Source organism: Branchiostoma belcheri, unplaced genomic scaffold (genome assembly GCF_001625305.1).
Source record: "Branchiostoma belcheri isolate BF01 breed outbred unplaced genomic scaffold, Haploidv18h27 scaffold15, whole genome shotgun sequence".
In the NCBI taxonomy this organism is placed as follows: Eukaryota; Metazoa; Chordata; class Leptocardii; order Amphioxiformes; family Branchiostomatidae; genus Branchiostoma; species Branchiostoma belcheri.
Window position 1 is genome coordinate 2,572,291 of NW_017802935.1, and position 25,522 is coordinate 2,597,812.

Consider the following 25,522-nt stretch of genomic DNA (forward strand, 5'->3'; position numbering starts at 1 on the left):
TTTCTATTTTCTGTCTTATTTGTGTCTGTCTTGCAACCTTTACGGTACCACAGTAATCCACACAATAAATTAAGATTAGTAAGAATTAATTTGCATCCAGAACTAGATTGAAGTTAGTTCCCAGAGTGACATTTAGAGAGAAATTTACTTATATTATCCCCAATTCATGCCAATAGTACTAGACTATCTGTGTTAAAAGTTTCTCCTGGGGCCCTCTAGGAGAAGAGTTGTACATGCTTTTGTTGGCTTTTCTCCAACTTGTTGTTTAAGGTGACTGACGTCGACTTGTGGGTTTGTGACTGCTTGTCTTAATAGCTTCATTAGCATGGTGGGTGGGAGGTGATTTTGTCAGTTGATTGATGTGGAGTTTAACTGAAGGTAACCCAACATGCCAATTGGGAGTATGTGGAAGAATTCGGGAATTTGTGTAATACCCGATTAAATTACAACATACGATCCACTCTACAGTTCCTATACATTCACGAAAACCTAAAATCACTTCCAGGAGGTCTGTGAACTTGAAGGATCACGAAAACCCCAAAATACTCACCGGAAGTCTGAAATCTCCGATATCTTGTTTACAGATTTATTTTGCATGAAAGCACTTGGCGGGCCATCACGAGCTATAAAACTTTAATGGACTCCTGATGACGTTAAAGACTCGAGTACCTGAACTTGTGAATTCCAGGTGCAGACCCATCCATATAAGCTCTAAGCTGATGATTGTAACAATATTGCCGCCAGGTTCCTTAATGGGCTAACTAACCACCTACTCCATCAAAAAGACTCTTTGAAAGCTGTTCACAAGTCACTTTAAGTCACTTTACGCATCTTTCGCGTGCTTAGAAAGACTTAATTCTTCCTCGGGGAGGTCTGCTTATCGTCGGGGGAAGAGCAAGATGAGGTAGACATACTCGTAAGGCTTAAGAACGGAGACGAAAGGACTTAAGTACGGAGGCGAAATGACTAAGTACGTGCGCTTGACTCTCAAAACTTACCTAGTTCATACCTAAACGAGATTTTAGATAAGTTTGCTACAGTTGTTGTATACTTAAGTACTTCTTAATGCTTTAGTATGCAGTACATCAAATGCGTTAGCTCACTAGAAATAGATGGAATTTGTAAGCACTTCTTGTAAGATAAACAAAAAATATGATGATAACATGACAAGATCGTATACTTTGTTTAGATATCAATATTTTAGCGTCTGGCATATATCTAATATTCCATTGATTAATGTCAAATGTGATATAAACTGATAAAGGTAAAATGTAGAATAAGTGCCAGCTGGTGTATGTTTTAGCAGAAGTAACAATGGGTGTGTATGATATTCCCTTTATGATTCATGCCGAAGGTAATCCTCTTTAAATTGATGTATGGAAAACTTATAGTCAGTTAGGAACTTGAGGTATATATATGGCCGCGTGCGTCAATGTCTTGTTAATGGCCGTTCGTCATTCGCCCACGGTGCTCAGTCTTCCACCTACATGTAATACAAATGGTTAGCCAATGTACACCCACACATACTTATTAACCTCAGAAGCTAAGGCCACTGACTTCTAATCACTTTACTCGTATTTATGACCTGAGCCAGGGAGGCTATCACGCATTCAGGACCTTCCCCCGAACACCAGCCGACCAAGCTAAGGTTGGCTGGAGCTCGGGAGCAGTCCAACCAGTCCAGTACGAGTACCAGTCAACTTTGCTCCCGACCCATAACCATTTAATGACTTACAAAAAATAAAGTCACACATTCAGGACCTTCCCACGACTTAACTCCCGACCACTTCCCAACCAAGGTCGGCCTTGTGTTGGGAGTATCTGGAATCCATCCTATTCTAGTTCCAGTTCGCTCCTTTGACCGCATCCAAGAAGAAAAATCACTTTCCCGACTTTGGTTTTTGAAAGGTCATATCTACATATACTGATATAGTCGGCTGACCCAGACGACTTTTGAAGACTAGTAAGCAACCTCACCGACCAACTCGCAACCTCAGATGACATTGCTCACGACCGACTCCCAACACTGGTTTGGAGAAGGTCGGGAATCGCTACCCGCTGTCGGCCTCGTGTGACAGGGGCTTCAGAGATCAACCAATACTTCACATTAATTAGCTTCAGTTGAGTTTTTTCGGGGTGCATGTTCCTGGATCTGTGTATGTAAATGCTGAGGTCACATTTCCAGACCGGGGCCCGGCCGGGCTGTTTCAATTAACGAAAAATCAATAATTTGTATCAATAATATACGCAAATAATTTTTTTCAACTTTTTTTGTGTTTTGTTGTCTTTTATATCACACTTTTCGTTCCACAAGACTGCCCGGCCGGGCCCCGGTTTGGAAATGTGACCTCAGCATCCATACGTAAAGCGGGATTCTATAGTTGTGAGTGATGCGTGATGTGGTTTATTCCTGGGGGCGGCAAATGCGTACAAATGGACCTCAGCGCGTCAGTTCAGCCAGCCTGTGTCACGAAGTGTCAATCGGCAATATGTATTTCCGAGTAGAGAGATGCCCCCAAGGCTAATGGTAGAAAGGATTCCGTAATTCAACTTTATTCATGGAAGCCTTTGAAAAATAGGACCTGACTGACGGATTGAGTGCTCATCCATTGCCATCATGAAATATTTGGCTCAAACGGTTCATTAGAATATCAGATTCAACTACAGTCGATCGCCAAAGCGCGTTTCTGTCTTGTAAACGGCCGCTGCCATTTGAAATGGTCGATGCCATATGCTGAATGGTCGATGCCATCGCACTGAATGATCGATGCCATCGCACCGAATGGTGACTCCTCTCATAGAATTCCTAAATGCAGGTTGTCGATAAAAAAATAAAAACGTCAATAAAAAGGTTTTGAAACACGGAATGATGCTGCGTTAATTTTCGATTTTTTAATCATTATTGATGTTATGATTACCACAAATAGTAGTATACAGATTGTATAGCGATATCGTTCTTTCGTACGCTCAAATCTTTTCAACCAACCAGTTTTCTCCAATTAATTAAAAACTTAACGAGGTTTCATCTACAATGGGGGTCAGGTGAATTAGCATGACAGAGACAATCAAAAACAAGTGGTTTGGAATTCGACGATCTGAACGAAACGGTTATGGCGTGTCCTGTACAGTTTGTCCGACCATCCGTGGTGTTCCAACTCCCGAACAGGCTGCAGAATACACTCATAGCTGCACCAAGGTGAACCTTGTGTTAATATCGCAGGAAATGACTGATGTTCTAGGCTTTGTATCCCGTCTCGGCGAGGGATCTAGCGCGAGCCGCTGATCGTCAGCGATAAGCTGCCCGGTTTGAGTCTGATGTATGGAGCTATTTCTACCCGCCAGGCTTTACCCTGATCCCTTTATTGAAGCTAGTGTGTGCTGTTGGTATCTTGTGTGTGAATCCTTCACGCTCGTCCAATCGTATTCAATATGGGATTCATATATGTGAATCAGGGCTGGAAATTCTTTGTTCTGGATGCCAACACTGCACGTACCTGCACCAGACAACTTCTACCTGCACCAGTCAGAATTTACGAAGTATGGATTGCACTAAAAACTTCAGAATTTTAAAAGAAACCACTGCCACTACTTCTACAAGTATGTATAAAACCCGGTATATTTGTAGGTAAACGTCAGAAGTACCTGCACAGCTCCCATTTTTACCTGCACCATAACCTGCATATGCAGGTGGTATTTCCAGCCCTAGCCTGATGTGAATGTATGTGGGTAGCCAGCAAAGTTTCTTGCATCACTTCACACACATTATTAGGATTCTACGGAAACGTCCAGTAAAGTTTGTCTTCCCAGTCTTACGTACAGAAGGATTATTACACATCACAGTGACGTACATTGATGTCGTCTTGACCATTAGATTTGCACCAGTATCGACTTTGTGCATCACGAAGACACACACATTAATATCAGGTGAAAGCTCTCAGCCCTGCAACAGCGCGATAGCGGAAAAGAATGACATATTTTACATGATCGGACGCGTACAAGGTCAAGTAGGTTCACCCTCTAAGTACTCAATATGTATCCATCTTGCCTTTGCTTTGCCTGATTTACCCAAAGTCTTGGTATGAACACAGATGCGCTGGGAAGACCCATGACGTCCGTACAGTGAAATGATTTTAGAGAAATCGAACTAAATTTCTCTACAGCCATGCGTAGAATCTTTAACACCATGGAAAACTAAAAGGGTGAACAACTTAAACTTTTGTACCACAGCCAAAGTTTAGACGTTTGGCTAATGATATATGCACTGCTATGAGATACGTTTTTGCGTAATCGCTGGGCTAATATTGAAGGTACTATTCGCTGTTCACTTTTTCTTTCAAACTATTTGAATGCAGTCGACGTACACTATTGACTGTAGTAGAAGATCCAAGTCTTTGCTCTATAATGCAGTGAGTAAGTAGGCATGTATGCATCTGAAAGGGAACATTGAGTAACTGTAGAATTTGGTGAGAGACTTGGACCTGCGCCATCCACAGTAACTGTGGCAGTTTGCCACCAGGTCAGTTTAATACTCTGGCTTTCACACCTCTTTAAATAAGTCTATTTCACTGGTACCATTTCTCTAGACCTACTTTTAGGGACGTTTATCATTGATATTATCGGACTTGTTGGTAATTCCTCTCCATCATCGTTTTACATCTTTTAAAAGGGCGGTTTTCCTACGCTTATATGGGATTTCCTCTGTGGCGAATAGTGCATTCAGAGTCTTCATCAGCCAGCACTGAGCCAATGCTCACAGCAATAGTATGGGTTTTGTTATTTAGAATCAATGCAGCGTATATGACTTAAGCAGCAACAAGCTATTCCATCAGGGAGACGTTTAAGGCTATAATTCATGAAGACACCTACACGGGGTGAATGACTCTGTAAAACTTGTTCACTGAACTTTTCAGTACTGAACTTTTTAAGTATTTAGCGAAAGAACTGAAAACAAGGTGGCGGTACCGATGGCACAGAGCAGTGTGATTGGTCCAGTTGGGTCAGGTGACAAAGATGGCCACCTCCCTGAACGACAAGTAAAAACAAAATAGGCGTTTCCAATGAAAAACCTTTAAAACTAGAGTTCGACGATCTCATTCCTCCACAATAGATAGAGTTTCGCGCATATCTATCCCGTCAATATGACGTGAACATGACTAGTATGTGGCAAATATATAACCGCGAAAACACAGCAAACAAAAAGCAAGGCCTTCCCCTGAATTGATAGCCTCTTCATTGGACCTCATGACCTGGGATATATGTTAACTGTCATTGATAGATTACTTATCATAACAACTCTGAACTCTGCGTTCTGTGACTCTTGTATATCTGACCTCTTGCCATTCAATTTCTGTCACTTTGTGCTGAGACGTGCCCATAGATAGCACATGAAAATAACTGCGGAAGCACACACAGACAAACAGCACACAGAAACAATACTTCCATGAAAAAGTAGTTGTGTGTGCTGTGACATACAGTCAATCGCCTTGTGGAAATGTGTGAAATTTTGTGTGGAAATGTGTGAAATTTTGTAAGTTGCAAGGTCATACAAAATGGTTGTCAGCTGCCTGCTACATGACACATAGCACCTTCAAGTTCACCTCCATTTCACAATCGATTTTCATAAAGTATGACATGGAGAAGAATTAGGTGCAAAGGGCAGGTCATTTAGACTTAACACCAAATTCTGGAGTTATGTAATGCAATAAATTTCACACAAGCGTCTGGCATTGCTGACTTCGTAAGTGCATCTGTATGTGTTTGAACAGCTACAACACGCCAATGTCGTCACCCAAGGAAATTTATACCAAACATGGTACACGCCTGATGTCAGTGGGCCCTTTCGTATTCAAAACTTAAAGCTGTTCCAAGAAGATAAATCATATGGTGATTTTGTGCAAATGGGATTTAGCTATTAGTGAGGTCGGGTGAGGTAAGGCAGTTGAACTGAGGTGAAGTACATGTATGATACTTTTCGTCTAGCTGGTGCAATGCGGCTTCGCTACGTGTAGAGGTTTACTCATGAGACTTACACCTGAAGCACTCACATATACGGATCATTAAACATTGGACAGTATCTATGGAAATTTGTCTCTGAATACTGATTCCAATGGTTGCTTCACTGCAAACGCAGTCTCCTTGTAGTCCACCGTTCTTATAAAGTCTGTTACGTGCGATACTCAACTGTAGATATTGTAGATTAGGCCACAGCAAGTAATTTTTATGGATGACATCAGCGCGCGCATTGATTTTCAAGTTTCCAGAAATATGCATCTAATCGTTTTGACTAACTCAGCCAAAGTTTGTTCCAACAGTGACGAACATTAGGGAATAAGTACCGACTCAACCACCATCATATCAATCACCAACACCATGCTGTGAATAATATCCAGCCAGCAGCAATAGAATATCTTCCCGCTCCAGTTTCCCTACCATACATACATCTTAGAGAAACTACGCAGGAGTTACTGGCAATCATATATCATTCACACCGTTTTCCCATTTCTGGTGAATAATTGCACCATGAGAGCCACATTTCCGTTACTATTTCCCGCTACTGTGGCATATGGTGTCCAATGATTACTGTAGACGACAGATAACTACTGACCCTTTGTACTTCTCGCTTCTGGTTATCGCCTGAATCTGTTCTCTAAGCCTTACTCTTACATTTGACGCAGTCATCAAGTCGTAAAGAAGAATCCCTGGAGCTTTATGGCTTAATCAATGCCTAAAGCATTTTGAATCAATGAATGATAATCTCATGTTATATATGTCCATGTGTGAAGTTCATAAAGTCGTATTTATGCCTCTAGACAAGCCCACAACTTTGCGGTCGGGTTGAAGTTTTAGTTTTAGTAGCCTGCATATATGGGTGCCAGACTGTTTCCAGGGCCTACACAGACCAGTTCCTCGGCTCTAGGGACATGCCCCCAAGGAAATTATACCACAGCCTCCCTCAGTTAGGCACTGATCCACAGCTAATTCTGGGCCTAGCGTGGTATGGGTCTGGCATCCAGGCTAAAGTTTTCGATGATGCATGTAGTTTTATATGTAGCTATGTTGTGGAGGGTTTTTGAAAGGTCATGCACTGAGGCTATACGGAAATGTCACGAACAGGCATATATAAGTCCCTGTGCGACTATAAGTCTTCAAAAAGTCATGCTATGAGGAAAATCATGTACAGAAAGGTTCTGAACGACGCCTGGGCGTGGAAAAAGCGTAAGAGCGTTCATCACTAGCGTTAAATTTAAACTCATCCAAGAGGAAAGCTCCGGAACTGTGCGGAGAAATCTGTCAAAATTCAGACGATAAATACAAATCCACACCTGCACTAAACACTCTAAAGGGCAGACCTCCTGCCCTATTTAAACTCCAGGGAGTAGATTTACTGCTTTAAATTTATAATACAATAACCTTTCTGAACCTCCCAAATACACAGAGACTACCGAAAAGGAAACCCAGTCTCTGTGGAGAGAACAAACTGTGCTACAGAAACCCTGGAGGTAAACGGGTCGGTGAAATGTCGCCAAGGTTCGCTCCCGGCTGAACACAGGGAGACTTGTAATCTCAGAGGGAAGACGGAGATTAGAATGGATTTTACTCACACATTGGATAAAATCAATTTGGATTTTCATGTCAAGGACAACGTGCCAGTTTTAATACCTGTTGGGTGTGGTTATACCCTTTTTTTCGACAGAAAGAGATCGCTGAGCTACAATTGAGATTTAAAAAAATTGTAAACCTTGAGTTTATCATTGGAATATGATGCACGATGCAAAATATAATTTAAAAGACAGTAAAAACACACAAAACGTAAAATAATCAAATAAATAAATCGAAAATGGTTTATTGATCAGAAAAGGCGTTGCAGCCAAAAGTTTAATTGTGCCTTCCATACATAAAGTATACATTGCCAAAGTTTCCACACATATTGCACGTAGTTTAGAAATTTAAAAGTTCTTTGTCGATAAAATCCGTTGAGCAATGTATCAAATATCTGGTCGCTCATCGTTCGTTCAACAGTCGCAGCATCTATAGTGGAAAGTTGGATTGATCGAACAATGATGTTTTAAAATGCCATTTGGGGACTACAGTCGATATTGTAATTAAAGTTGGTACCATTCCAAAGCACACAGGCTTACACAGGCGTCTTACCAGTCCTGTGTGTAATTGAAACCTAATCCTTTAATCTAAGAAAGAATGGCGCATTATAAGACCTTTGAGAGGATACAACAATAAGTCTCCTTCAGAGAGACTCAGCAGACATATGTAACCCGCAGTGTACTAAAGCTCAAGGACAGGTACAGATTATAAATCAAAGAATATGAATTATGATAGCTAGAGGGTCAGGATGTGCGTTGATGGCTTATGGATCTATATACCACGATGCCTACGGGTTTTTCTGACATTAGCAGCGGAGGTTTAGACATTGAGTACTTCTTAAAGCTCCAGTTAAGTGACCCCGCGGCACTCATATAGAAAAAGATGTATCGGGTGATAGCAGGAAATATGGCTCTAAGAGAAGGCCGACAGTCCGTCACAATCTTTCACCCTAACATCTGCTTGAAAAAAGTTTTAGCTTACTGAAGAGCTAATCTTCCACTGGTCATGACAGAGAAGACAGACAATATGTACAGTATTTACAGGTTCATTGTGCCGAGGAAATTCCATTGGCACTTTTCGACAATGAACAGCGGACCACAGTCAGCTTAACGTCCCTTTACATTAGCGTAAATGCCGGGTAAGCAACAATATACATGGGGTCATGTTGGTATAATGAAAGGGATTATCTACATTGAACAAAGTAAGAGCTGTAATGGGTCAAAGGAAATTGCAATCCTTTAAAAACGGTGATCTGCACTGATTTATTGCCCCATTTATATTTCTCCACTAACGGTGTGGTCACATTCCTTGGTTGTCGCCATGTGAGTTTGATGCCGTAGAATGTGCCAGAACCAACTGCTAACAAGGATCTAGAATAGTCTGTTATGTAAAAAAGCCAGCCGAATTTTGCCAGATACATACACGACTATCCCAAGAATGCCCTCAGTTTGCAGTCGTATATGATGATCGTACGACGTTTGTGACGGGGTCCAAAGTCTGTAGGGACTGTGCTTATCGCCTCCTTGGAGACCTCTATGGAGTTACTAGCTCAAAGGATCTAGCTCTATAGCTCTATGGAGACGATTAGTACAGCCCCTAGGCCTTCTCCCCAACCTAGACATGTACGTGAACCACAGGGGCAGGAGGTACCCACCTTGTCGCGGAGTCTGTAGCCGTCCCCGCTCCGCACACTTGCCGGGGTCGGTGATGAGCTGCCCACCGCCCGCCAGGCCCGTCACCCCCGGCCAGTCCGCCGCCGTGCCGTTGTTGTAGAACAGTTGCGCCATCCTAGAAATCCTGGATACACTCGCCGGTACTCTGGGACTCTTTGCATGCGTGCGTCTGTAAAATTTGCATGTTTAGTTCTGGAGCATTCTTAATACCACCAAGCGATGAAAAATCTTAACGCTGCCCTATTTTGTACACTTACAACTAGAAATGAAAGGGTTTTTCCATTACAGCATTCCCTTAACCATACTGCGGTCTACTAATTACATTTCTAGACCTCAATGTTTCTTGATCACACTTTGCCCGCTAATCGTTAATTTTACGTTATTAATATGGGACGTTAAGCCATGGGTGTAATATGTAGAAAAACACTTTAAGCCTATATTATACGTATCAATAATAGCCTAAACTACAATGCTACGACTGTGTAACACAAGGTATCCTCAAATACGGGAGTACCCACCTTCTAGCTAACAATACGTGTGAATTTTTTTCGGAGATATAATTATAGAAATGGTAACAATGTAGAGCTAACTCACCGTCTCGGGGCATGGGTTGGTATAAGCTGTGTTGATAGATTCGGCGCCACTTATATCTGATTCAACACCTCAGTAACCAATAGTGATGAGCCATACATACATGCTGGGCAAGAACTGCCCTGTTCGTTGGTTCTTGGCATCAACTACACATGTGTAAGCTCATACCATAAGAAAAAGAAAGTGGTGGTACTGTACGAACTCTTACCATGTTATATTACACGGTGAGCCTTATTACATGTAACTAAGCAAAGATGGAAGATTTGCTGCAGCATCATAAGTAGCCGCTAGGGTGGGGCAAAGTGTCAGCTACATAATTGCAGCGTGGCATTGTGAGATATTCAGGAGTTAATGATTAGAGGGACTTCTAAGCTGGGATATAGTAGAGTAGAGAAAGAGAGAGAGACGTCCTATATTCTTTTATCACAATTGAAACGTCGCTACTTTCTGTTGCTCTGTTCACTTTGTTTTTTAAAGGTAGATGAAGGTTACATATCCAGGTAATGGGATACAGAAGGAATTTCTTTACTGAAGCAAGTGGATAGATTTCGAAAACTAACAGACGTTTCAAGTACACTTTTCGTCAGCCACTAACGTACGCTGTAGTTGAAAAACTATGAATTGATTTGTTGTATAAATCCTGTTAGTTGATTTATTAAGCAATATTGAGCAGCATTTAAGTAGCCATGTAGAAAATAAGGAGAGCGATGGGAAACAAATTTTCCTCTTGCTTGTGAGACCTGTTACCTTCACATTGACATTTTCTGACCTGTGATCGTTAATACTTAAACTAGCAGCTATGTAGAAGGCTTGCCAAGTCTACCACTTAGTTTTACAGAGGTTTACGGTCATAAACTAAGATAACCATAATATTCAAAACACCTTAGCTGCCATAGCATTGCCATAGAGGAAATGTTAAGTGCGCCTACCAGGGACTTTAGATAGCTTGAAGCATCGTAAGTCTCAACGTAATGGTGTTGAAAACATGAAGCCGTCATTCTGTGAATTGTGGATATGGGACCTCAGCTGGTATAAGTGTTTTATAACATATCTGGTCCTTTGTTCGACAATAACCAGTTTCATTTTCCGACTGTGTTTATGTGCAATTTTCACTTTGAAAATATACGTTCATCAATAAAGTAGCAAGCTGGCGACTTTCGGGGGATATCTTTGAGCTTTGTTGAATGTTAGATACAGGCCTTGGGCGAGCATAACAGCATAATTCCGGCGATGTTGAAAACGCCAGGCTTATGTGGTAATGTTAGAGGTAAATGTAGGAGTTACACCGCGCATTCATAACGATTTTAAACATGTTTTGTCTATATGTATTCAACTACCTGCTGTGGGGTTCAAATACTTGATTCTACTTCATTGATAGTTGATACTTGATACTTCATTCGGATATCCATTAGTTACACAAATTTTCTAACGGTTTTTGGACGATTGCACCGGTTTTTATAAATTACATTGTCAATTGCTGTACCTTATCCGCGTTTACACATTGGACTTCAAGCTGCGCACACGGTCTCCTGTGGTGTTTTCTGTATATGTATATGTATCTGTATAGCCGGTATAACCGCCCCTCGGCGTAACACACCAGCTTGCTCAGTTCTATATGCCGGCAGCGTGGGGTATTGTTCAATGCGATAAATATGACATCATTGTCCAGGGATGCGAAAACTTATGAAAGAAAATTCTGGCTTGTTAACTGTTTAGTGGTATAACTACAGGCTAGTCGTAGCAATCCGTGTCACACATTGCCGACCAATCCCGACCTTCTCTCTACCATGGTTGGGAGTCAGTCGTAAGCAAGACCATCTGTGGTTGGGAGATGGTTGTCCTACAAGTCTTAAAACTTCGCCTATATTGACTATGATTTTTGACAATCAAAGTCAGAAAAGTGATTTTTCTTCTTGAATACGATCAGAGGAGTGAACGTGGGCTAGAATAGAATGGATTCCAGACCACTCCCAACCCATTACTCACGCGTCTCCGCATCGGGACCTGTAGTCTTAACCACAGTTTATTCTTAAGAAATTTAGCCCCTAGTGCTGCTTGTATCTGCGGGTCTCGTTGTGAGAGTGTCATACATTTTCTTTTACACTGCCCTTTATATAATCAACAAAGAGTTACCCTACTCAGCAATCTCCAGAATGTGGTAGGCTTTGATTTTGATGTTTTCAATATGTCTGAACAATTGTTATGTGATATTTTACTTAGAGGATTACCTGATTTATACTATGATACAAACTGTAATATCTTGCTAACCACTCAAACTTATATTGTTGATACCAAACGGTTTGTACTCGATTGATTTATCATATAGCCTACTAAACATTTCCTTGTACTATTTAACGACCCATCCCAACCATTTGCTGTTCTCTGTTTTTTGTTATGTATTGTAATTGTATTCTATGTTTGGTGGTGAGGCTAAAATTAGCAACAGCTAGAGTACCTCACCACCTTGTCTTGTATTGTCCTTGTTGAATTTGCAAATAAAAAAAAAAAAAAAAAACCCAGCGGTGGCCTTGGTTGAGAGCACAGTCGTGCCTGAATGTGTGATAGGAGCTTTATTCCCTTGTTAAATCTACATGTTCTTCCGGAACCTTAAGCCTTCGGTGTGTGTATTACATGTACAGTGCAAGCCTCATACGTCAAACCTCCGGACTACAACATGTACTTGTTGATAAGAGTACTGGTGACACGAGCCGTGCCGAATCTGTATTGCACTATTACCCAATAGAGAAAGCATCATTCATACTGTACCTCAATAGAGGACGGCTGTTTTACCCTTTTCCCAGTATCTTTACTAGCCAGGCGGTTGAACCACCCAATGGTGCAACAATATTTAAAGAACAAAATTGAAATGCCGCACATTCGTCAGTGAATCCAGTATAAATCTTTGGATATGTTTTTACAATCCTCGTGACGTAAATCCACAGTGGGACTTACAAAAGCTCTTCGTAGGGTCAGATAGTGACGTCAAACGAATGTTTGATGACCATTCATGTCGCTTAAAAACTTATTTAGCCCTAATTTTATACAATTTCAATTCTAAATGCGCCCATGATGACAGTTATAATAGACAAATGTTCCATTAGTCTAGGAGGAGATTCCCCGAAGAGGCTAGAAAAAAGACAAGCGTAGCAGACCCTGACCATACTTTGACCAGTACTAGAAACATAGTACATACATTATTGTATTTGCTCCCTAGCTGCGTTATATGTCAAAATTACTCAATAAATCTTCATTTTCCTGGCGATGTAAAATCACCACTTCTTTGTTGGCGACGGGGGACGGTACCGACTTTGACCCAGTGCTGACGTCACACGTGCTGACGTCACAAAGTGACTACAGCACGGGTCAGATAACTTATGAAGATAACTTATGAATGAGAGATTCGGTCGAAAATTCCGAAGAGAAGAGTCAATTATTTCTTTTTGAACAGTTAAATTTTCATTTTGTAATTTCGTGTGAAGTCAGCTAATACACAGAATCTTTGGATATTAACTAGTAGTAAAGATGAACAATGATGAAAGAACAGAAGTGAAACCGCTGGAACCAATGTTTGAAGCCAACACGTGAACCACCACTGACCCGAACGGTGCAACGTGATCAAGCGTAAAAGCGTGGGCTTTCTTAATGACTGCCTCGTGCTTGGCAGTGCCTTAGGAACGCAATATAGGATACTTTTCCGGAAAGAATGCCAGTCAGTTATAGATAATTCAACGGGATAAGTCGCAGACCCAGCCTGCAAATAGAAAATACGGCTATTATCATATATCATTGCTAAGTGTTTGCTGCATGCAGTTGGTCCTTATGTGCACTGATGATGAATTATACAGTACGATGGTTAGATGTAGAGTCCTTCCTCTCCAGATATATACTATTAGCTTTTCCTGCGAATCCATGCAGCTATATTTTGGATGTCTGAGTAGTAGACAGCTTATGGGCTTGGAAATAAGTGGTGTTGGTTTGGCCCCCCTAGCGTCTTTTCTTGGCACTGAAGGCGTATTTTTGTCGGACTCGGAAAATTTGATAAAGGATAAATCAAGAAAGGATGGACGGATTTCTATGATGCGTGTTTACGGATAACTTGTACTGCAGAAAACAATTCTTTAAGCACACCTTTTAGTATGCGCAAACGTCCCGTTTCTTCGCTCACATATGTCTTTACGCACGCTTTAAGGTGTGCTTTTAAAAATATGTTTTTAACTGTTTCTGTTAATAACTGTTGTTTGGGGCAACATGCCATGCAGTTTAACACATTTCCAACGTCAAGGAAGCTGCGAGAAAACTTCTATTTCTTGCAGCGATAAGTGATATTGTAGATTGATAGGAAAACATAGCTTGATGCATATTTGTAGATTGGAAACCGTATTTCTCGCAAGTGTCCTGCTGGCTAAGTGCAGAACGTGATGCATGCACGTTGCGAGCTTTCTAAAAAGCCCCCCTTGGCCTCAACGTGTTGGCGTTCAGAATGATCACAGTGCACTGAACTTTTGGACTCCCTGTCCATAACCGTAAGAACCAAAGACAAGACTTCTGCACTGAAGATTACTCAAGAAGAATATCAACTCTGTCTTGGCAATCTTGGAGACTATTTCTCCTCCCTTTCAAGTCTGCATTTTCTAGCCGACGATATCTGTAAAGATTTCGCCGAGTTTTGCAAAGTGGTCCGTTAGGATAGGAGATTTGCGGGTAGTTTTAAAAGCTTTTGGCAAACATTTACACCCGTAAATCATATGTAATGATTCCTTTTGAAGTACTGGATATCCATCTTTGTTTAGCAGTTGAAACTTGGCTGAACCAAAATCAGATTTTGATATATCACTCACAAAATACATTACTAGATCTAACATTAGCACACAGTTACATTAACGCACAATAACGATTATCCTTTACTAAATTTGCTGTAATTACTACATGTATATGATTCGAATGTATTATCATATAATCTAGGACCATAATGTCTCTATCTGAAAACAAGGCTAGACAAGAAGCATGGTTTTTAGTGCAATGTTAAACGTTAAAAGTTACAACTGGCCAGGGGAAAATCATGTTTTATTTGTATTTATCTGACATTGAAGGTATGTTTGTCATTCTGTCATAATAATATGATATCATAAACTGATATCAGATGATTCACACCACAGCGTTTCATATATGTTGTAATGCAATATAACTTACAGTGCAGTATATTGCCAATATACTGTACTGCAAAATTATTGGACGCTTGTGCTTTCCTGGTGCGTACAAATCATACATGTACATTATCCACTAACTGGTCATTACACCAAACTGTATACGTACGTAAACTGAATTGTAGATGGTTATCTTCTTTACGTTGACCGCTCCATGAGGTCATTTCAAAGCACTTATGTGTGAAAGCTGCAATTACAGGTTGCAATCTGAAGGATGTTATGCAGGGATAAGTGTTTTCGTCTTATTGAAACCGGGCGTAGTGATGAAGCAGTACTGAAATAGTAATGAAGGGGAACCTTCTAATGATACAAAGCTCGCCATCGAGTGTACTTTCTGCTTTTCTGTCTTCATTTTGTATTGTAATTGCTTCCTACGATAACAAGAAACCATCGAATGTTTCACGCCTCTGTAAAATATTTAGTGTTTGGGGGAGTTTCAGGTTTTATACATTATCATGCATTTTTCGCCGAACCTGTGCATATTGCATGGTTACTTGCTACCAATCTGCGGGGAGGCCATTTAACCTCCGATTTGACCTTCCTGTCAATCTGTGGTTACACCGTATCCCTACTGACTTTTAAAACTATATTTTGTCTAAATAACTACGAACACGCAATAAAACAAACAAACAAAGAAACAGACCGAAAAGAAAACATCCATGTGACAACGTTCAGTTCAGTTCACTACAATGTGGGGAACTAATTTAGCTACTATCTACATGTACATAATATGACCCCGGGGGTCTCGGTAGTTTTCGTTCCTTCGATTTGCCCTTTACGTTCTGCCATCCCAAACTCATTAGTAGGTACTCCCTGCTTTAGGTAATTACAGCAGGGCCTTTCGTCTTAATCACAGCTCGTTTCTTAAAGAATCATGACGCCGTAAGACTGTAATTTGCAGATAAGAAAACGTAAAAGCTGACCTCAGTTCTTTCTTTGACCTTTTCAATGCCAGTTCCATTGCCAAATACATTTCTTTTTACACTTATACGTGCCGTGACATTAAAGAAGGGCTTTCATAGTTATCTCTTTGACATCGCTGTATCAAAAATCAGCTTACATAAACATGAAGATGCAAGGAATGATAGGATGATCGTGATGAAACTTTAAATGTAAAATCAAGCATGAATCGTTGACAGTCTAAATCCTTTCCCACATAGCAGGGTGCACAGATCAGATCTTGACTGTCGAAACGCTGAGCTCTAGATCACCTCCCTGTGGTTGACTAATTATATCTTACACAGATAAGGGAGTTCCAGCAAGTGTTAGATGAATAATAAAGATACAATTCATCACTGTTTTAATGATCAAACTTCAAAGAAACAGATACAAGAAGATTTTCGTCATTGCCACATCTTTAGTCACGCTGACTTATTACCTTTCAGTGAAGTAATTATTTGTAAGCTATCGTTAAGTCAAGTAATTAGTTTCCACTGACATAGTTTACAGCGGATTTCATATACGTCTTCAAACAGTTAATACTGAATTTTATATCCACACTGCCTCATATGAATACATAACTTACTTCATGAAAGTAAAATGCTGCATTCTAAAGGCATCTAGATGACCCTAGGTCGATTGTTTAGCACATATTGTAACCGTATAAAAATGTATGAAGGTTTAACGTCAGGCTTACAGAGGGTGGTGATAATGTATGGGGACGTTGGAAAAGTTTCGGCTTTGCATAGGATAACTATTGGAAACTAATGGAACACCAGCCAACCACAGCCAACCTACTCCTAACCAAAGGATATTTGAGAATAACAGTCTAAAGCCCTAAATTTCTTAAATCACGAATAAAGACCAACCTCGAGGTCGGCTACTGGTCAGCTGAACGTTTCAGAATGGCAAAACATTCCAGTTCGGCCATGATTGGCTGGTGGTTGGCTCGTGTTCGGGAGTCGGTCAGCAGTGTTCGGGGCGCGTTCGGGGGTCAAATTTGACTCAAATGTAACTCAAATTCGACTCGCATACAAAGATAGGCGTGGCCTACATCTGGTCAGACTGCTCTTGAACTTCAGCCAAGTTGTTTGGTTGGAGTTCGGTAGGGGGGTGGGTGTTCTGAATGTAGAGGATGTACAATGTAGGATGGATGTTGTTGAGACGCCCTCTAGCGGACGTCTCGTGAATATGATCTAACAATCAAGTCCTTCCTTTTGGCTGAAACTGCTGGTACCACGTGCGTTTGACTCTAGATAAGTCTAGATAAAGTTCAGGACAAAGTTCAGTAAAAATATGTACTATCTTTCCCAAAGCAGACACTCTGTCATGCTTTCACGGACTATAATCAGAAAACCAATCTGAAAGAAACATACCAGCTTTCTTTCCCGGAGGAAATAATATTGGCTCGTACTTTTGCAGACAAATCATAACTTTTTATGTATCAGACAAATCTTTCCTCAAACGCAGCACACAGAACAGTAGTGTTATCTTAAAATCGTTTGTGTTGGTTGAAATCATTATGAAGTTAAAGTTAGTTTGAACATTTAGTACTTTTCAACACCAGAAATTACAGTAAAGTGGTACTAATAAGAGATATAGCTTATGAGGCCTCTAGGTGGGAGACATGAGAGATCTATATTCTTGGATTACGAAGCAGACACCCTGTCGTACTTTCACGGACTGCAATAAACAAAGCCATCAGGTCCTAACATCGAGAGGTTACGCAACACAGGCTATAGGTAACTCACATGTCAAATCCATGTGTGGTTTTGTTGCATGAACATAAATGACAAAACAATATGACATGTATTCTGACGCTTGTGCCCTTTGCTCCAAATAGAAGATTTCCGACTTGTCGGTCTCACAACAGATTCTTGTTCAATACTATCAACAGGGACATGGAAGTGCAAACGCTGTTTTACTAACATTATACGTAGGTAAATGTTGTCTTTATGCTTAGGACTGTCTTGCCATAGATTATACAAATCAAGAACCAATGTAAATAATGTGCTATCTTGTAATATAATAATGCATTTTTACAATTACTGAGAACCGTAGAGGTTAGATTTTGGGTGCTGGTATTGTGCTAAACAAACAAAGCAAGCATGAAAGTAAGTGTAAGGACTTTGCTGGTTATTTTGGGATTTCTGTGGACAGGGTGTTTATGTTTACCAGATGGATGTGAAGTTAGTAAGTTCAAGTACAGCTCTATGGTATTAGTTGACTGTAACAAACTGGGTCTCGTGACGGTGCCTAGTGATTTACCGGCCAACACTGTACAGTTTAAAATCTCGTACAACAACATCAAAAACGTTACGTACCTGCCGGCACTGAAGAACATGTACAGTCTGGACTTGAGCTTTAATTCTATTGAAAGTATGTCCTGGATGTCTCTGCGGACTTTGCCAGATTTAAGCACTCTTGAACTACAAAAGAACCGACTGAAGTATGTAGAGCTCGACATCGTGATAGCGCACCTCCCGAAACTGAAATTTGTAAATTTAAGTCTGAACAAACTTGCATCATTCTCTCAGTACGCGATGGGATGGCCACAGGTGACCACAATAGTCATCTACAAGAACCCATTTCACTGTGACTGTGACCTGTCCTGGCTGATTATCAAGATGGCGTGTTTAAAAGCCTGTAAGGGAAAAGATAGACAGGCTTGTTGTTCTTCATGTTCAGCCTGTTTTCTTAATATGACCCCGAAAGGACGTTTTAACTGCAAAAGTCCGAGTGATCTGCACGGGCGCCATTTGTCCACTGTGTCCACCCAGCTGACGGGCTGTGGAACGACCCACCAAGCCGAGACCAGACCTACAGAGCACAGAAAATGGCACTTTTCTCATCAATGGTTCGCGAACCAACACCACACAGACGACGTTGTTAATGACGGAAGCAAACATAAAGCATTGCCACAATGACAACAGCTCAGTAGGGATACCGACAAGTGATTCACCGGTAATGACCAATGCATCTACAACTGGTAAAACTTTGCACGGGAAAGAGGAGAATAGTCACAAATACATCGCTATTTTCATTCTTGAAAAGTGTATAAGCGTGGCTTTTATTATCTGCCTTGTACGACTCATGATAAAGAAAAAGTTGTGCTACAATCGCCGAGAAGCCGCAGGCATTGGTGCAGATCGCCCTACCATCCACTCACATCAGATCGTGCCACCGATAGAAAACAATGTGTACAACGAAACTGTTGCAGAAGGTTCGAAACCCAGACAACCTGTCGCACATCAAATTGCATTACCGATTGAGAACACCGTGAACCAGTGCACCTCTACACAAGGCATGGATGATGAAGATTCGGTTCCCCCGGGTGAAAACGAGAGTACACCATCACCAGAAAACTCAGAAAACCACTCTGCTGTAGAGCTGTATCACGAAACTATGGCCGTCTCGGAACAGTGCGTGGAAGTTGACCGTACACAAACTGCAGAGTCTGCCGTGTATACATGTACGGAACCAACAGCAAGCTCTACAAACTACATGTACAACACTTCTGCAGAAGTTGTGAATCACGGACATCATGATGATAATGAGAATAATAAACGAATGGAGTAGGCAGTTGAAAGCACCTGTTTTATCATTTAGTTCGTGGATTTGCTCAAGTTCAATGTTTAGTGGATCGTCTGGCTTCGTTTACTTAGTATGATTTCATTTACTTTTGTTACACATTTTAGTATCTTGGCTCAATTTGTACAAATAGCTACTTGATTTATGTACTAAAGTAAACTTGTACAGTAGATGGCATTTAATGAAATTTTTGTCCACTTCTTTTTAACATCTTGACTTTTGTTCTTTAAGATATCTGATTATAAGTGGAATGGAAAAATAAACAGAAAAAATAAACTTCGCACAGTCGCGGAAATTTTCAGTGTCTTTGTCATTTATGTTGATCAGTTCAATATGGAGAAAATAGTCGAATTGATTTCAAGAAAAGACATAGTATTTAGGTAGGCTTTGAGTAGAAAGAGGGGAAATCTCTGTTTTATCTGTGTCTGTGCCCTGAGGTAGGGTTTCCTTTTTCAATTTAAGCTTTGATATACCAATAGAATGTTATAGTTGACGCAATGTCATACTCTCACGTTTGGTTATCAGAGAACCAATCTACAAACACCTATGTTTTCTCACTTCAAGGCGAATTGGTCTGGGAGTTGAAATGTCAGACATAATTTGTAAAAGAAGAGAAGGGAAATAACTTTTTTCTGGCTTTACTCCATATGCATGTGAATGGACACAATCTATGATAGACATTAAATGCGATAATAAAAAAAAAGTTGTTGAATAAAGTTGATTTTAGAAAAGAGACGTAGTATTTGGATAGGGGTTTAGTAGGAACATTGGGTGCATTTTATCTGACAGTGTGTCTGAGTCCCGAAGCAGTATCACTTTTTCAATTTCAGCTTTCATACCAATAGAATGTCAGTTGACACAATGTCATACTCTCACGTTTGGTTATCAGAGAACCAATCTACAAACACCATGTTTTTCTCACTTCGACACGGATTGGTCTGGGAGTTGAAATGTCAGACACAAATTGTAAAAGAAGAGAAGGGAACTAACTTTTTTCCTGGCTTTACTCTATATGCATGTGAATGGACACAATCTATGACAGACATTAAATGCGATTCTTGTCTAATTCATTATAGCAACTGGACTTTTGCTCTAAGGATATCTGATTAGTAGTAGAATGGAAATAGTAACAGCAAAAAAATACTTTACAGATGTTGCAATTACTAAAGTCTTTGTCTTTTATGTTGATCAGATCAAAATAAAGAAAATGACCGAGTTGATGTTAGAAAAGAGACATAGTATTGGGTAGGATTTTATTAGGAACATTGGGTGAATTTGCCTTTTATCTGACAGTGTGTCTGAGTCCTGAAGCAGTATCACTTCCTCAATTTCAGCTTTCATACCAATAGAATGTCAGTTGACGCAATGTCATACTCTCACGTTATGTTATAAGAAAACCAATCTACAAACATCATGTTTTTCTCACTTCAGAACAAAATGGTCTGGGAGTTTTAAAATGTCAGACAATGTTTCTAGAAGAACAGAGAAAATGGAAATTACTTCTTTGCCTGTGCTTTACTTAATAAACATATACTTTTGTGAATCCGTATGTGTTGTTGTTGTTCATGTTGCCATGACAACAGACGATAGCATATGTATGCATTCTGAAAATCATATATATATATATAGTTTTGTTTCAATAGAAGACATTCGACTTTTAACAACAGTTTCTTGTTGAATCCATGCGATCCATCGGGACAGCGAAGTACAGTTCCTGTTTTACTAACATGATACGTAGGTAAAGGTTGTCTTTTTTGCTTTCACGGAGAGATCACAGCTACCAGGAACTGTTCCAATGCTACAGTTATGATAACATTATAGGGGATTTATTGTAAGTAAATGTGAGCGAATGTTAATGTTTATCAGATTGTAGGCTTCGTTGGCAAACGATAAAGACACGGGTCGTAGTATTCTGCCAAACAAATGAACAAAGACATGGAATCAAGTGTAGTTTCTTTGCTGGTTATTTTGGGATTTCTGTGGACAGGATGCTTTTGTTTACCGGATAAATGTAAAGTAAAGAAGTATGTTTCTAGCTCTAACGTTGACTGTAATAAGCTAGGTCTCGTGACGGTGCCTGTCGACATACCGTCCAACGCTATATGTTTTACAATCGAGCACAACAACATCAGAAACGTTACGTACCTGCCGCAACTGCCGAAACTGATAACACTGGACCTTCGCTATAATTCCATTGAAACTGTATCCTGGATGTCTCTGCGGACTTTGCCAGCTTTAAACATACTTTTACTACAAGGGAACCAACTGAGGTACGTAAAGATCGACGTCGTGATGGCGCATCTCCCGAAGCTGATTTATATAAATCTAAGTATGAACAAACTTGTATCATTCTCTCAATACGCACTGGCATGGCCACCGTTGTTCACAATAGCAATTTCCAACAACCCATTTCACTGTGACTGTAACCTGTCCTGGCTGATTATCAAGATGGCGTGTTTGGAAGCCTGTAAGGGGAGCCAACCAAAGGACTGTTGTTCTTCATGTTCAGCCTGTTTTCTCGAATGTCTCCCAACGGATGTTTAACTGCTCAAGTCCGAGTCAGCTGCGAGGGCGCCATTTGTCCCACTGTGTCCGCCGAGCTGACGCACTGTGGAACGCCCACATCCAAGGTTCGGAGACCTGTGCCACACAGACGCACTGGTTGTTCATGACGAAAGCAAACATAAAGCATTTCTACGAGAACGACAGCTCAGTAACGATACCAAAGAGTGATTCACCGGTAACGACTAGTGCTTCTACAACTGGTAAAAACTTTGCACGGGAAAGAGGAAAATAGTCACAAATACATCACTATTTTTGTGATTGTAACGTGCCTGCAGCTGGCCGTGGCCTTTCTCGCCTGCTCTGTACTGATCACGATAAAGAAAAGGCTGTGCTGCAAGTTCTACAATCGCCGAGAAGCTGCGGGCATTGGTGCAGATCGCCCTGCCATCCAATCACATCAGATCGTGCCACCGATAGAAAACAATGTGTGCAACGAAACTGTTGCAGAAGGTTCGAACCCCAGACCGCCAGTTGCACATCAAATTGCATTACCGATTGAGAACACCGTGAACCAGTGCACCTCTACAAAAGGCATGGATGACGAAGATTCGGTTCCCCCGGGTGAAAACCAGAGTACACCATCACCAGAAACCAACACCATCACTATGACCGTCTCGGAACAGTGTGTGGAAGTTGACCGTACACAAACTGCAGCATCTACCCTATATACATGTACGGCACCAACAGCAAGCTCTACAAACTACATGTACAACACTTCTGCAGAAGTTGTGAATCACGAACATCATGATGATAATGAGAATAATAAGAAATTGGAGTAGGCAGTTGAAAGCACCTGTTTTATCATTCAGTTCGTGGATTTGCTCAAGTTCAATGTTTAGTTGATTGTCTGGCTTCGTTTACTTCGTATGATTTCGTGGGTGTCACCACAGGAGCCATTGCGTTTCTGAAGTGAAACTGCCAGTAAGGTTTTCCTGATGAATTAAAACATATCATCAATATTTACATGCATGAACCAAATTTTTTAGACTTTCTAAAACATTATCATCCCGTTATTTCACTCCTTCTTGACCTTACCTAAAATACACAAAAGAATGTACTCGGTATATTTGTAAGAAAACATATTTGTTCAAATGAATACACTAAGTGAAAACTCATTCATCGCAGCTAAGTTTTCAGTTCAAACGTGACTGCAAATACACAAAAGAGTTCCAGTCAAAAATGAATATTCTACAGCGTTGAGGGGTTTGGAAGCAGACGCGCTGTCATACTTTCACGTACTGTAATCAACAAACCCGTCAGCCCCTCACGTCGGGTGATTACGTCTACCTGGCGCACATGTCTAGCCCGTATGTCGTTTCGTTACGTATGCATGGATGCCACGTTGTCATTGTCTTTGCTTCAAATAGAAGACAGTCAAATCAACGGTCTCATCACAGCTTCTTCTCCAGCGCGATCCACCGGGACAGGAAAGTACATTTGCTGTTTCACTGAAATAATACCCAGCAAAAACATTGTATTTCTGTTTAGTACTGTCTTAATATTAAGTACATAAATCAGGAAGCCACAAGGTGTGCTGTCCTAATGCTAAAATTATAATAATATTTAATGTATATCATCAGCATGTAGGCTTTGTTTTCAAACGCTGAAGACCGTAGGGGCGAAACGCTTTGAAATTCAAAGTCTGCCAAAGAAAACAAAACCATGATAGTAAGTACACGGTCTTTTCTCGTTACGTTGGGACTTCTGTGTACAGGATGTTTTTGTCTACCAGATAAATGTGAAGTTAGAAATAGGAAGTCACGTTACAGTTCTACGGTGTGGGTTTACTGTGATAGCCTAGGTCTCGTGGTGGTGCCTGATGATATACCCTCCAACTCTGGTTGGTTTGATATCGCGTTCAACAACATCAGAAACGTTACGTATCTGCCGCCACTGTCTCAGCTGTACATACTGGACCTGAGCTATAATTCCATTGAAACTGTATCCTGGATGTCTCTGCGGACTTTGCCAGCGTTGACCACTCTTTTTCTACAAGGAAACCAACTTACGTACGTAGAGCTTGACATCGTCGTTGCCCACCTCCCGAAACTGAAATTTGTAAATCTAAGTTTGAACAAACTTGCGTCATTCTCTCAGTACGCGATGGGATGGCCACAGGTGACCACAATAGCCATCTACATGAACCCCTTTCACTGTGACTGTGACCTGTCCTGGCTGATTATGAAGATGGCGTGTTTACAAGCCTGTAAGGGAATGAATGGACAGGCTTGTTGTTCTTCGTGTTCAGCCTGTTTTATTCTTTTAAGTTCACACGCACGTTTTAACTGCTCAAGTCCAAGTCAACTCCATGGGCGCCATTTGTCCACTGTGTCCGCCGAGCTGACAGACTGTGGAACGACCCACCAAGCCGAGACCAAACTACAGAGCACACAAAACGGCACTTTTTTCATCATTGGAGAAAGAACCGTACATGAACCATAGCTTGGCAAGGGTGTCAACAATTGCTACACATACCATTGCTTCAACATCTGTAAAGTCTGTGGGTAGGCATGAAGAAAACAATAACCAACACATTGTTGTTTTCATTATTGAAACATGTGTGACTGTAGTTTTTCTTTCCTGCTTCGTCCGGCTCATAGTGAGGAAAAATCTGTGTTGTAATCACCGAAAATATACCAACAAGGATGTAGATCACCATTCTATCAACTTACATCAGATCGTGCCACCGATAGAAAACATTGTGTACAACGCAAATGTCGCAGGGGGTTCGAACCCCAGGCAGCACACCCCCATCACAGAGCGCTGTGCGGAACGCATTAACCGTCCAAGAAATGCAGCATGTATCCTGTATAAAGGTACGGTTCCAACAATAAGCTCTACATGCTCCACGTACAACACTTCAGAAGGCTTGAATCGCGAAAACGATCTTTGTGATAATGACAATAGAGAATATACTAGTCTGCAGTTGTAAGCTACAATGTCCTCATTCAGTCCTTGTGTTTCTTAGAATTAATTCTTTAGTTGATCCTCTGGCATTATTTACTTACTCTAATTTTAATGTAACACCAGGACAGTTAGTTCTGTTGGAATAATCTGATATTGTTTCATAGAAACTCTGATATTTTGAAAAACTTTACGCAAATACCACATTGCAAATTTACAGGAGTATGAATTGAGTGGGTACTTACATTCAATCTTTTACGTAGCGAGTAAAAACTTATCTGTTCATAGAAACTTTAGTAATACATTTTATCTGTACCAAAAGAAGCATTTTCAAATTATCGTTGATTACTTTCTATTGATGATAGGTTCTTGATATTAACTTTTTCTCTTGTTCTTTTATTCCTGTTATATTAGCACATTTTCCAGTGCATAATTGTGACGATGGTGTACAAAATA

At 40.7% G+C, this 25,522-nt stretch overlaps 1 protein-coding gene and 1 pseudogene across 1 annotated transcript; both read left to right on the top strand.

Moving 5' to 3' along the window:
- The first annotated feature begins 18,114 nt into the window (after positions 1–18,114).
- LOC109465201 (slit homolog 3 protein-like) lies at positions 18,115–19,585 on the top strand. Its single transcript, XM_019762348.1, has 2 exons — positions 18,115–18,845; positions 18,940–19,585. Exons 1-2 carry the CDS (start codon positions 18,115–18,117, stop codon positions 19,583–19,585), a joined length of 1,377 nt encoding a protein of 458 aa, XP_019617907.1.
- A 1,739-nt stretch (positions 19,586–21,324) lies between these two features.
- LOC109465202 lies at positions 21,325–25,136 on the top strand (annotated as a pseudogene).
- The last annotated feature ends 386 nt before the right edge of the window (positions 25,137–25,522 follow it).

Bases quoted from the DNA above. Each gene is read 5' to 3' on its own strand.
- LOC109465201 (XM_019762348.1), top strand. From the start codon at position 18,115: ATGAAAGTAAGTGTAAGGACTTTGCTGGTTATTTTGGGATTTCTGTGG. The intron at 18,846-18,939 runs GCACTTTTCTCA...CAATGACAACAG, and splicing joins CCTACAGAGCACAGAAAATG to CTCAGTAGGGATACCGACAA.